Source organism: Podarcis vaucheri (genome assembly GCF_965113315.1).
Source record: "Podarcis vaucheri genome assembly, chromosome: 16".
NCBI classification, from domain to species: Eukaryota; Metazoa; Chordata; class Lepidosauria; order Squamata; family Lacertidae; genus Podarcis; species Podarcis vaucheri.
In genome coordinates, this window is record NC_138754.1 from 4,952,461 (window position 1) to 4,966,790 (window position 14,330).

The following is a 14,330-nucleotide window of genomic DNA, read 5'->3' on the forward strand; positions in this document are numbered from 1 at the left end:
ATGAAATAAATGAATGAATGAAAACTCATTTAAATGCAATTCACCACCACTACCAAGACACATATTTTGGGATGCAATTTTGCCTGAAAAGGCACCATTTTGCATAGCCATATCCTGTAATATAATGCATTTGTGTATGTTCTTATCACAAATCTAGAAATTTGTAAGCGCAACAGGTTATTCAGTGGGGGTGTTTTTGTACACATTACTAGGCTTGCAAAATTCAGAAGCGTGCAGATTTCAAAGGGCAGCCGAGTTTCAGTTCTCCTCTTGTTCCAGAAACATCTAATTAGGGTGGTTTGCTTTGAAATGCAAACTGAATCCAATTTCTCCCCCACCCCAAAGGCGGAACAAAATTCCCAGGGAAGCGCCCTTTGCAATGCGCCCAACCCAGGTAAGGGGCAGAATTCAAGTCTCAGAGGACAGGACATCATACAGAGTGGCAGGAAGCAGACTCCTCTGATTGGATACTCTGGGATTCATAGAATCATAGAATCATAGAATCATAGAGTTGGAAGAGACCACAAGGGCCATCGAGTCCAACCCCCTGCCAAGCAGGAAACACCATCAGAGCACTCCTGACATATGGTTGTCAAGCCTCTGCTTAAAGACCTCCAAAGTAGGAGACTCCACCACACTCCTTGGCAGCAAATTCCACTGTCGAACAGCTCTTACTGTCAGGAAGTTCTTCCTAATGTTTAGGTGGAATCTTCTTTCTTGTAGTTTGGATCCATTGCTCCGTGTCCGCTTCTCCGGAGCAGCAGAAAACAACCTTTCTCCCTCCTCTATGTGACATCCTTTTATATATTTGAACATGGCTATCATATCACCCCTTAACCTCCTCTTCTCCAGGCTAAACATGCCCAGCTCCCTTAGCCGTTCCTCATAAGGCATCGTTTCCAGGCCTTTGACCATTTTGGTTGCCTCCTCTGGACACGTTCCATTTTGTCAGTGTCCTTCTTGAATTGTGGTGCCCAGAACTGGACACAGTACTCCAGGTGAGGTCTGACCAGAGCAGAATACAGTGGCACTATTACTTCCCTTGATCTAGATGCTATACTCCTATTGATGCAGCCCAGAATTGCATTGGCTTTTTTAGCTGCCGCGTCACACTGTTGGCTCATGTCAAGTTTGTGGTCAACCAATTATGGGTGCCTGTCCTCTCAATTCTGCCCCACTGTGATTGGTCCAGGCTCCTATTGACCCACAGCATGCACATTCCTCCCCCTGCCCCCTTGCTATCACAGAGAATGAGAGATCAGCAGCCATAGCAAGGAAGCCCAAGTTGGTCACGTCCAAGGCCATTTTTAAACTTGCCACACCTAACCAGCTGGGGTAGCCTGGGATTCTGCTGCAAAGCTTGGAGCTTAATGTACCCCTTCCCACAGGGTCAAGTTCACTGCATGTACAGTGTTAAAGGAAAATATTATGAAGGATATAAAGATAATATGGCATTAGTGACATAGCTGAAAGGAGTATGAAAATAATTGATTCATAAGAACAAAGGCGAAATTTGAATAATATTATGTCAAGCTTAAATATTTGATAACAAAGGGGAAAATTGGAGACATAATAGCTGAAACGTATAATTTAAAATAAGTTTTGAGAGAAGGTGAAGCATTGCTGAATAATATTTTGTAAATGGGAACACAGAAAAGGGAGATGTGAGGGAGTCAGAAAAGAGGGTTATGGAAATTTTATTCATGAAACTGAACAATTTTTCATGTCTTTTTTATGATTTTTTGTTCTTTGTCTTTTTTTTGTATGGTGTTTTTTCTTTTTTGGGTTGTGTATGTGAATGGTGTTTTATTGTTTAAATTCTTAATAAATATTTTATAAAAAAATAAAAATAAAGGAAAATATTATGAAAATGATGTATAGATGGTACTTAACCCCTGTAAAACTAGCAAAGATTTACCACAAGAGTCATAATCTATGTTGGAAATGTAAAGAAAAAGAAGGTATCTTTTACCATATGTGGTGGACTTGCCCCAAGGTGAAAGACTTCTGGGAAAAGATTTATAATGAATTGAAAAAAAATGTTGAAATATACATTTATTAAGAAACCAGAGGCCTTTCTACTTGGAATAATAGGTTTGGAATTGCCCAAGAAAGATGTTAGATTGTTTTTGTATGCCACTACTGCAGCTAGAATTTGGTTGGCCAAAAACTGGAAATCACAAGAAATACCAACAGTGGAGGAATGGCAGGTGAAGATGATGGATTTTTCAGAGCTAGCCAACCTGACTGGAAGAGTCCGTGACCAGGAGGAGGAGGAGTATCAAGAGGAATGGAAGAAATTCAAAGACTGTTTAGTTAAATATGTTAAAATGACTTAAATAGAAATACTTGCAGGTATCAGATTGGCCTAGGATTTAAATATGTGATGTCATAGAATACTATGGATAAAAGTTAAAATGAAAAAAAAGATGTTAATGGACTAGGCAAATTTTATGTGAACTCAGTTTTGGAAAACTGTTACAATGATTTATATGGAAACTCAGGCAGGCGGATTTGAGGAAGTCACTTAACAATGATAACAAAAGTGGAATTTTTACAGTCAAGATATGTGTTTGTTTGCTTGTCTTTTTCTTTTCTTTTTGATGTCTTCTTTTTATGTTTGTGGATATGTTTGTTATAAATTTGAAACCAACCCCCCCCCCAAAAAATGGGGGGGGAAATGTACACCTTTCCTCAGCAACGGCACCACAGGTGAGCACTTTTGCACACCAGGTGCTTCCCACGAGACAAGTGGGGAGAAGCCTGCCTTTGCATCCAGAGATGCAGAGCTTTTTGGAGCCTTATCTATAAAAGAACCACCTTTTTCCCTTGGGGAGGAGAGGAACCCACATTGCTAATGGAATCCGCCTGCTCAACTAACCTGCTCCACTAATTGTCCTCCCCTAGACCTGGGGAAAAACGTAAGCAGGTAACACACCAATTACAAAAAGGGCAGTCAGTGTGTGAAATGTTTTGAGGTTGTGTTAGAGGGACGCGGGTGGCGCTGTGGGTTAAACCACAGAGCCTAGGGCTTGCCGATCGGAAGGTCGGCGGTTCGAATCCCTGCGAAGGGGTGAGCTCCCATTGCTCGGTCCCTGCTCCTGCCAACCTAGCAGTTCGAAATCACGTCAAAGTGCAAGTAGATAAATAGGTACTGCTCTGGCAGGAAGGTAAAGGGTGTTTCCGTGCGCTGCTCTGGTTCGCCAGAAGCGGCTTAGTCATGTTGGCCACATGGCCCAGAAGCTGTACGCTGGCTCCCTTGGCCAGTAAAGCGAGATGAGCACCGCAACCCCAGTTGTCCGCAACTGGACGTAACTGTCAGGGGTCCCTTTACCTTTCTGGCAAATTCCTCCCACCCTGCACCTCCACCTGTGGTTTGTAGAGCTACAAGATTGGATTTTTGTTGGGTGGAGGGGAGCTAGAATGTCCAGCCAGTGGTGTCCAAACTTTTTTCAGAGGGCCAGATTTGATGAAGTGAAGGGCCGTGAGGGAAGATATTAACCTTTTTTCAGGATTGAAGTTGTTGACCTTTTTTATGATTTTACCCCAAAGTTGATGACCTTTTTTTTTTTTAGGATTTTACCCCAGGAAATAAACTGTCACAGGGGCCGGATTAAACTGACTGCCTCCGTAAACAGACTTTGTACATGCCTGGTCCAGACCAATTCTTTTGTTGCATAAATAGCTTAAACAGGCTATGTTAAGTATCTGCTTTGTTATGTAAGCTTGGGAGCAAAGTGTTGCCACAGAAACTAACTAGCTGGAGATCTTTCTGGAAGCCAGAGAGCACGTGTGTGTTTGGGAAACAACAGTAAGCCAGGCAGTTTTGCAACTGGGGCGGACACGGACACGGACACGGACACCGCAGGACTTTTGTCTCGAGGCAGAATCCAAATTCCACACCCCACCTCCATCCCCTTCCTAAAATGCGTTGAGAGCCAGTGTGGTGTAGTGGTTAAGAGCGGCAGTCTTGCAATCTGGGGAACCGGGTTCGCTTCTGCGCTCCTCCACATGCAGCTGCTGGGTGACTTTGGGCTAGTCACACTTCTTTGAAGTCTCTCAGCCCCACTCACCTCACAGAGTGTTTGTTGTGGGGGAGGAAGGGAAAGGAGAATGTTAGCCGCTTTGAGACTCCTTAGGGTAGTGATAAAGCGGGATATCAAATCCAAACTCCTCTTCTTCAAAAACCAGCACACAGGTTAGTGCAGGTTGCAAAATGCTGCAGTGTAATTGCTGACAGGAGTGGGGCCTTCTCAGCATTCAATATCTCTGCTCAGAAATCTTCAGCAGTGGTCAAACCATGGTTAAAATGGTTGGATTTAGCCAGGTTGTTTAATCACGGGAAACATCACTGTCAACTTTTACCAAAGATTGGAAACTCCTTATAGACTTTTTGCATGAAAAAGAACTTATGTTATCTGGGGTTTTGAGGAAAGAATAAAATATTGTTTTATACAGTAGAAAGAGGAATTGTTAGGTGTTATTTTGGAATGGGTGTTTTGAATCATTTTCTCCATATAGCTAACAAGAGAACTGGAAGTTTCCTTCCCTCTTTTCCTTCCCTTCCTCCGCCCCCCTCTGCTTTCATTCTTCACTCCCCCCTTTTGATTTGTGTTTTTTTCCCCTCTCTTTAAATAAAAAGATATTGGATATTCCATCTTAACGTTTCTATTATTTTCCTTCAAATCTGAATAAAATATATTGGTGGGGATAAGAAATCTGCGCTGGTTGCGGATTTTCTACTGAGCCAAGTTCACGTTGTTGTTTTTTCTTTTATTCCAAGTTCAAGTTGTTGTTGATTTTTTCTTTTATTCCAAGGAAACCTAGTTGCTCTGAACACTCAGGAAAAGCAACCCAGGCATGTTTTTTTTTTAAATAAGTAGGTTCGTGGGTGATGCACGAACAGTAGAGAAAGTAACGCACATAACAAAAACCTCATTTGGCAACCATTCACGGTGCCTTTTATTGAAACCAAACATGTCCTGGCGAACGGAGACCAGGCTACGCGTTGCCGACACACATGAAATGCTTTTAAGTTAAAAAAGAAAAGGCAGAACATTTGTAAAAAGGGAGAACGGGATGGAGAAATAAAATAAAATTCACACATTTCGGGAGATGCCTGCCAGGCGGGCATCAGGAATCGCAGTGGTAGGCGGCTCTCCCGTCGCTGGCCGCCGTGTGCCCCTCGCCCGATGTGGGCAAGTGGGGCATAGACCGAGAAAAGCCGCTATGGGGCCCTTGCCCGAGGCAGCTGCCCGCCGCCGTTGCGCCCGGCAGGCTCTGACACCGCGGTGGCTCCCTTGGGCCCGGGTTCAGCCTGTTGTTGTGGCGGCAGCCCATGGAGAGATAGGCGGGCGCCGAGGAGGTGGGGCGGCCATAGGGGTTGTTCTGGAGGAAGACGACGAGCCCGTAGGCTGTGCAGTTGGGCGCCAGCAGGGTCTGCCCGAAGACGGAAGTGGCCCGGCCCACGTCCGCGTTCCCCAAGGGGGGTGTCGAAATGGGCGAGGTGTGAATCCACGTCAAGTTCATGGCGGGCCAGTCGCCACCCAGGAAGCGGGGCGTCTCCCCCAGCGGAGCGGTGGTTTTGTCGCCGGGGGAAGCCAGGTCCCCAAGGTGCGCCTGGTGGAGTTCCTGCGTGGGGGGGCTTTGTGCGGGGCCCTGGGTTTCGGGGAGGTTCTCCTCCATGGATGACGGCTACGCAAAAGGAAAAATAAGATGGCGTCAGAGGTTGAGAGGCACAAGACTGAGAACCTAAGTAGAGCTTGTTGGATCAGGCCAAGATCAAGCCTTTCTATGTAAATAAAAATGCAATTTTTTATCAATTTTAGAGTACTAAAATCCAATATAAACCACTAATAATAATAATAATAATAATTATTATTATTATTATTATTATTATTATTATTATTATTTGGTATTTATACTCTGCCCATCTGGCTGTGTTTCCCCAGCCATTACTAAAATCCAATATAAACCACATTTTATAATTAATAATAATAATAATAATAATAATTTATTATTTATACCCCAGCCATCTGGCCGTTTTTCCCCAGCCACTCTGGGCGGCTTCCAACAAAATATTAAAAATACAACAAAACTTCACACATTAAAAACTTCCCGAAACAGGACTGCCTTCAGTCTTTTATCAATCTCAGATTGCAATTCAAATATATATCAATCATAAAGCCAATTATACATTTTGTGCGGCCTTCCGCTTGCTAGATTTCAAGGCGAGATGATTTTATTTCACTCTGCTTCCGAAATTTTAATTAATCCAATTACACTCAGTCTTGATCTTAATCCCTTATCAACAGCTGCAGAGTTTTTGACTTCCATTCGTATTAACACGTTTTATTTCAGCAAGAGGAGTTCTGTATCCCATATATTAATGTGTGTGACGTCAAGATCAGGCCTTTCAACCTTGACCTTCTAGTTTTTTACATGCTGGGAGAATTTCCATGGGGTGGGTGGGTGGGGAGAAGTATTTAGGAAGGCCAAGCCTGGAAGGAGGCAGAGCAGGCGACTGAGATGATCAAGGGCCTCGGAACCAAGCGGTTGAGGGAGTTGGGTATGTTTAGTCTGGAGAAGGCAAAGAAGCGATCTTCAAACAAGCGAAAGGTTGTTCCAGGGAAGATTGACCAAGCCTGTTTCTGCTGCTCCAGAGCCTGAGACCTCAAACCAACGGATTCAAGATAGTAAAGCGTTAAAAATCAAGATGTGGAAAATATGGAAACAACGAAGAGAGGCAGGATCGAGATTTGGAGATATGCTTCAAGGTCCAGACTATGGGAAGTCCCCAAAATAATAATAATAATAATAATAATAATAATAATAATAATAATAATAATAATAATTTGGTCTTTTTTATTTTAATTGGATTGTTTGATATGTTAATTGGATGTTTTTTATTGGAAAATTAATAAAAACGATTTAACAAAATAAAATCAAACAAAAAACAAAACAAGATAGTGGCTGATTATTTTTGCTCAAAAGAAATACAGGAAAGTGGAAGGAGGGAAGTATGCTTCATCTCACCTCGGCTGTATCGCACGAATCCTGCGTTGCTGCCACACCGCAGTCAGCGCATGCATTCCTCACGGCGATGTGAGGGAACCAGAGTTTCAGCATCCTCTCTACCTGCAGCAGAGTGCCCAGGTAACGCTCCCTGGAAAGGAAAAAAGGAGAACAAGTTCGTAAACACCTGGGGGCCAGGCAGTCAGAAGCCCTGAAGAGCCGCTGTCGTGTCACACAGTTGGAAACAATGGGCTAGGTCAGGATTTCCCAAACCTGGGCCTCCATCTGTTTCTGGACTACAATTCCCATCATCCTTCACCTGCTAGCTAGGGATGATGGGAACTGTAGTCCCAAAACAGCTGAAGACCCAAGTTTTGGAAACTCTTGAGAAAGATGGATCAAGAGCCTGACCTAGCATCAGGCAAATTCCACAATTCCTCATTGAATCGGTCCATTCTTTCATACCATGAGGACTAGAATCTTGCTATTATTTTTAGGGGAATCGCATGGCATGGAGGAAATGGACAGAGGAGCTTTTTCCTCCTTTTCTCGTAAGACTAGAACTCTTGGCGATTCAACGAATTCAACGATTGGAAAAAGAAAAGCACTTCTCCACAAAGAGCGTAAACTATGGAACTCCCTCCCATTTAAAAGTTAAATCAGCCTTTAAATGCCGAACCGGAGGGGATTCCTTCCTCCCCCTTTGCTGCCAGGTTCTTACCCCATTTCTGGTTTCTGGAGAACACCAATGATGCGCTGGATGCGGTCCATGGCTACGCTCTGCTGGAAACTGCTTAGCCCTGGAAAAATCAAAGACAGAGAGAGAGAAAGATTAGTCCACCTTTCCTGGGCATTCAAAGTCATCTCCTGATCAATAAAGGTTCACAGAAACAGGAAGGATCATGTTAAAGCAAGCAGCCAGGGGACTCACTCACTGCGTCCCCCATCAAAAAGTGTCCCCTTACAGACCTCAAAATTTACCATCTGGGGAATGGGAGCAGGCAGTGCGTGAGAACGATTTCGGAGCTGGAAGATATCCCAGCTCCTGCCAGGAGGGAATTCTTATTATTACTAGGTATTACTTATTATTATTAGATAAAGGTACAGTGGTGCCCCGCAAGACGAATGCCTCGCAAGACGGAAAACTCGCTAGACGAAAGGGTTTTCCGTTTTTTGAGTCGTTCCGCAAGACGAATTTCCCTATGGGCTTGCTTTGCAAGACGAAACGTCTTGCGAGTTCTTGCGAGTTTGTTTCCTTTTTCTTAAAGCCGCTAATAGCTGCTAATCCGCTAATAGCTGCTAAGCGCCGTGCTTCGCAAGACGAAAAAACCGCAAGACGAAGAGACTCGCGGAGCAGATTAATTTCGTCTTGCGAGGCACCACTGTAAAGGGACCCCTGACCATTAGGTCCAGTCATGGCCGACTCTGGGGTTGCGGCGCTCATCTCGCTTTCTTGGCCGAGGGAGCCGGTGTACAGCTTCCGGGTCATGTGGCCAGCAGGACTAAGTCGCTTCTGGTGAACCAGAGCAGCGCGTGGAAACGCCGTTTACCTTCCCGCCAGAGCAGTACCTATTTATCTACTTGCACTGGTGTGCTTTCGAACTGCTAGGTTGGCAGGAGCAGGGACCGAGCAACGGGAGCTCACCCCATCATGGGGATTCGAACAGCCAACCTTCTGATCGGCAAGTCCTAGGCTCTGTGGTTTAACCCACAGCGCCAGAGGAAAATTTTTGCCAGGCACCTAAAAATATGCAATGAAGGCATCTGCAATGTGGAAAGGTTGCCTCTGATTAGCTGGCAACACCCCGAGAGGCCACTAGGAGCTAGCTGCCTTAGACAGAGTCAGATCCTTGGGCCTACCTAGCTGAGTGTTGTTGGCACTGGCCGGCAGAAACTCCCCAGGTTTTCAAGGCAGGGAGTCTATCTGTAGCCCCATCTGGAAATGCTAAGGTTTGAACCCGGGTTGGACTAGAGGACCTTCAGGGGTCCCAACTCTAGAATTCTATGACTGGGGGGGAGGACCCCTCAAAGTGGTTTACAATTTTTTTAAAAAAGGTTAACAACAATCTAAGGCAGCGGTTCTCAACCTGTGGGTCCCCAGATGTTGTTGGACTACAACTCCCATCATCCCTGAGCTCTGGCCTTGCTAGCTAGGGGTGATGGGAGTTGTAGTTCAACAACATCTGGGGACCCACAGGTTGAGAAAGGCTGAATTCTAAGGCTTTCGAAAAGTTAAAAACGACATTAGACTAAAAACGGATTAGAAGGAGTCTCAACGTTCTGCATGTCAGGATCTAGGCTTGTCTAAACAAAAACGTTTCCGGCAGGCACTGAAAAGAGGGCAGTGAAAGCGCCGGCCTGATATTCAAGTGGCAGGGAAGTTCCAAAGTGGAGGCGCTTCATGGTACATTTCAAGCCTTGCCCCACACCTGGCTGGCGACCACACAAACAGATGTTCAAATCCGAACCAACAGAAGAGGGGTGGGGAAGAGGAAGCTGAATTTCCTCAACAACTCAAAACATCCAGCTGCCAGACTTTCTTACCTCGGTCAAAGCGGCCCATCTTCAGCCGGTTGAGAAGCTCCACCAACGGATGGATGAAGCCCTGGAGTTCCAAGCACTGTGGAAAAGAGGGGGGTAAAAGGAGAGAAGCGTCAGCAGACTGAAACAGGCAGGAACCTGTAATTCAGGGGGTTGGGATAGATGACCCCTGGGTGCCCCTTCACGCTCTGCAAATCCACGATTCTAAGAAATGCAGAGTAATGGGTCCTCTATAATGTGCACAAAGTGAGTTTTACATAACATATACGGCATTAACTACCGTATCTTTTGCTCTATAAGACTCACTTTTTCCCTCCTAAAAGGTAAGGGGAAATGTGTGTGCGTCACATGGAGTGAATGCAGGCTGCGCAGCTATCCCAGAAGTCAGAACAGCAAGAGGGATTGCTGCTTTCACTGTGCAGTGATTCCTCTTGCTGTTCTGGCTTCTGAGATTCAGAATATTTTTTTTCTTGCTTTCCTCCTCCAAAAACTAGGTGCGTCTTGTGGTCTGGTGCGTCTTATAGAGCGAAAAATACGGTGATTTTTAAATTGATTTTACTACCAAGCATGTTCATTCTCATTTATTTTTTATAACTAAGCACCTCATGTTAAGTTACGGAGACAGGAAAATTGCACATAGGACACTCAACCCCGTAAGCACAACAAATCCTGATTACAATGCCCTCTCTCGCTGTTACAATATCGCTCGGCATCGCCAAGGGATGGGCAATATAGCTGTACCTTGGAAGGTGAGCGGAATCAGTTCTGGAACTCCATTCGACTACCAAAATGTTCGGAAACCAAAGCGCGGCTTCCGATTGGCTGCTGGAAGCTCCTGCAGCCAATCGGACGCCGCGTCGGACGTTTGGCTCCCAAAAGAACGTTCAAAAAACGGAACACCCACTTCCTGATTTTGATCGTTCGGGAGCCAAGGCGTTTGAGTTCCAAGAAACAAATTTATCTGTCTTCCAACATCGTGATAGATTACCAGCTAAATAAGGCACAGTGTGATTTTGGCCCAGGACACGAACGTGACGATTTGTGATAAAGTGGTACCTCAAGTTAAGTACTTATTTCATTCCGGAGGTCCGTTCTTAACCTGAAACTGTTCTTAACCTGAAGCACCACTTTAGCTAATGGGGCCTCCTGCTGCCGCCGCACCGCCAGAGCACGATTTCTGTTCTCATCCTGAAGCAAAGTTCTTAACTTGGGGTACTATTTCTGGGTTAGCGGAGTCTGTAACCTGAAGCGTCTGTAACCCGAGGTACCACTGTACATCGAAAAGCCGGAAATTATGAAACTGGTATCACAATGTGGACTTCGGACCAATTTTTGGAGGATGTATCAATAGCCCTAGCATCACCTATGCGCTCCCCACCCATCCTGAGGACTAGAAGCTTGCGTTTTGATTTTGTGAATCGACTGACTCCGCCATCTTTGGCCACTGACCTTCTGTGCGAAGATATGGTCCCTCTCGGTCCAGCAAGGAGAGCGTACGTCCTCGCGGTCCGCCACATGGTTCCTCTGCCTCTTTACTCCACGGAGAGGCGGCTGCGCTGCGTATGGGTGGGGCTGGACGCCCCCATTCTGGCACCTGCTGCTCTCTGCCCGTCTTCGGCCCGTGGGATTCCTCCGCAGGCCACTGCCCGTATCCGCCAAGCGGCTATAGTACGCCTCGTCGAGGGTCACCGGGTGACGGCAGCAAGGTCCCGTAGGCCCTAGCCTGGCCGCAGCCAGCAAACCGAGCGGCTTTCTCGTCCGGCGATTGCGCTCCCGGCATGGCAGGCTTGGACTAGTCCGCCCCAGCGGTTCCGGGGAGAAGAGGAAAGGCTGCCGACCTGAGTAGGCACCCCTACGGTGCTTCGGGTGCTCCTTCTCCGCATCGCTCCCGCCGTCCGAGAAGACGTCAAAGTCGGCGCTGCGGTCGTCGTCGTCCTCGCTCGTGGCGCTTTCGACGGAGTACAGAGACTCGCCGGAAGAGACACTCTTTGAGGAAGAATCCATGGCTGCCATTGAGATAATATCTGCAGCAAAGGAAAGACACGGGGAAAGTTAACCAACGCAGCTTGCGGACAGGCAGTTAAGAAAACATTTAGCATTGTTACTAACAACAATAACCAATTTTTCACATGGCACTTTTGGAACTCGCTGCCTGTTGACATCAAGCAAATGGCTCTTTTCGGAGCCTGCTAAAACCCTTTTTTTTGTTTAGACAAGCTTCCATACAGGCAGGTGGAATGCTAAGGCATGTTCCAGTCTGTTTTTTAGTTTATTTATTCCCGGTTTTATTTATTTTGCCTATTTATTAAATGTGTAAACCACCCTTCCTCTGAAGAGCTCATGGTGACTCACGGCACAACAACACAATCTAAAAACAAAATATGCATCACAAGAACAGAACAAGCCCATTATCCCTACTCCCACAAGCACCATTTAAAAGGATGTAGAATATTAATCAGCAAAGAGTTGCTTTCCTGACAAGTTTTCTCCCCTTGGTAAACCACTCTGAGGTTTTTTGGGTGATCAAACAGCCTAAATCTTGTGAAACAAAAAATAAATAAATGTTGGTTTATATCCCGCCTTTCCCCCCAGATTGGGACTCAAGATGGCTTGCACAAATTAAAAGAACACAGGTAAAATATAAAAAAGCTAAAAACCTACAAAAGACAACTGCTAAAAAGTAACTACACTCTAGTAGAATTAGAACAAGATAAAAAAATTAAAATACACTTGGATTCTGCGCCCAAGTAATTCCTCAAAAGACAGGCCCCTCCAACCTAAATTACTAATTACATTAGTAATTACTGATTACATTAGTAATTTAGTCAGCACAGGCCAGCTGACTTTATAAAATGTAAATAACCACATAAAATAAACGGGGAAGCACTTTTTTTAGTGGCTAAGCAGCCATTTTGCAAGCTGGATCAGGCCCCCGGCCCATCCAGACCAGCATCCTGGTCTCACAGTGGCCAAACACCCCCCAAAAGCTGGGAAACGAGATAGACTGCCCCTGGACCTGGAGGTTCCATGAGAACACCGGAAGAGGTGAGTCAGTCCAGTGACTCAACCAGTCCAGCGTCCTGTTCTCACAGTGACCAACCCGATGCCCCAAGGGGAAACCTCAAACAGGATCCAAACACAGGAGCAATGCAGCGTCCATCAACCGGCATTGAAAAGCCCCGCTGCCTCCAGCTGTGTTGAAAGAGTGCGGCCACCCTGGCTGGCAGCCATCGGTAGCCCTCTGTTCCTCCATTTAATTTGTCCAATCCTCTCTTAAAACCATCCGAGCCGGTGCGCATCGCTGCTTCCAGTAGCAGTGAGTTCCGCAGTCTAACTGCACGAAGAAGTCCTTTCTCCTATCCTCCCCGAATCTCCCAGCGTTCTGGCGTTGGGAGAGAAACTCGACCCACTGTCGCCCTACCTCAAAGGGGTGTTGCTGAGCCCTCACTTGTGGGAAGATCTCCTGCACAGCCACCTGGGCAGAGCCTACAGAGTATGGGGGAGGGAGAGAGAGAGAGGGTGCCACGCACCTCTCCGTCCACAACCCGGTGATGCACACACAATGCCCTGCTAATTGCCCACTGTGTCCTCCCCAGGACTGAACGTAACAACCAGCTTGAAAAGTGGAGGAAGAGATTTACACCCGCGCCCTGTCCTCCGGAGGTTTGGATCCACGGCGCGCTTCCTGAACAACAGCCAGCCTCGTGGCAGGCCACGCATCCCGTCAAAGTAGGTCAAGGATCGGTGCCAAGTCGGCCCCGCCAAGGATTCAAAGAAAAAGAGGGCAGCCACCCGCAGCTGCTCCTCCTGCTCAGAGTAGACCCACTGTGGTTAACCAATGTGGATAGCTCAGCTGCCACTAGATTCCAAGGGGGCAGGGAGGATGCAACTCAGAGCTCAGGCTCCAAATAAGCCCTACTCGAGAGTAGACCCACCGAAATGGACAAATTAAAGTTAGGGGTATTTGATTTCACTGGGAGGATATGCAACTGTGAAAATGCCCTCCACCCTTGTTGCACTGAGTGGACAGAGAAATAAAGTTTATAGGTTTGGGCAGGTAAGGTTAAAGCCATTGATATAAACTAAGTTTCTAGTCCTCAGGATCCTGAGCAAAGGGCTAGCTTTAAATAGGAGCAAAGGAAGCTCACTGGGTCCACTCAGCTCAGCAGACACTGACTGGCAGCAGCGCTCCAGGGTTCCAGGGAGGGAGTCTCCCAGCCAGCCCTTCCGGGAGACGCCTTCAGGACTCGAACCCAGAACCGATGATGCACGGTGCAGAGAAAGTGGGCAGAGAAACGGGTTTCTCCCTTCTCCTCTCTCGGAACACCAGAACTTGAATTCGGGACAGATAAAAAGCCCTTCTTCACTCAGTTAAACTATGGAACTCCCTCCCAGAGATGGCCAGCAATTTAGGAGGAGGGGAGGGCTTCTGATGGCTCCTAGTCCACAACACAGGTGGATGCTTCTAAAAGCAGTTTATGGAAACCGCAGGAGGGAAGACAGCTGCTCTTGGGTTCAAATCCTACTTGCGAGTTTCCCACAGGGGCGTGAGATAAGCCACTGCTATCGATTTCTCCGCCACGGGAAATGCTGCGACGGAAATAAAGCCATTGGGAACTCTGCGCACTTAATGTGGGCGTTTGGGGTGGGCTAGTGACTCTGAGCACATCAGCCGGGAGCCTGGGCTTCTCTCTACGCAAGCAGACCATGTGCCCCCACCTCCTGCCTCCGATGATGCGCAGCCAAAAGATACATGCAGCCAGACTATCAAAGGG

General features: G+C 46.6%; 2 protein-coding genes across 2 annotated transcripts in view; one reads left to right on the forward strand and one right to left on the reverse strand.

The window, feature by feature from the left end:
* LOC309520579 (uncharacterized protein) overlaps positions 1–14,330 on the forward strand; it is a 123,448-nt gene that overhangs the window by 719 nt on the left and 108,399 nt on the right. The gene's annotated exons all lie outside the window — the stretch shown is intronic.
* On the reverse strand, positions 4,955–12,207 carry CIART (circadian associated repressor of transcription). The gene is made up of 5 exons (XM_082202338.1): positions 11,005–12,207; positions 9,559–9,634; positions 7,736–7,814; positions 7,036–7,165; positions 4,955–5,694 (listed from the first exon to the last, which is right to left on the reverse strand). Exons 1-5 carry the CDS (start codon positions 11,566–11,568, stop codon positions 5,134–5,136), a joined length of 1,410 nt encoding a protein of 469 aa, XP_082058464.1. The 5' UTR covers positions 11,569–12,207; the 3' UTR covers positions 4,955–5,133.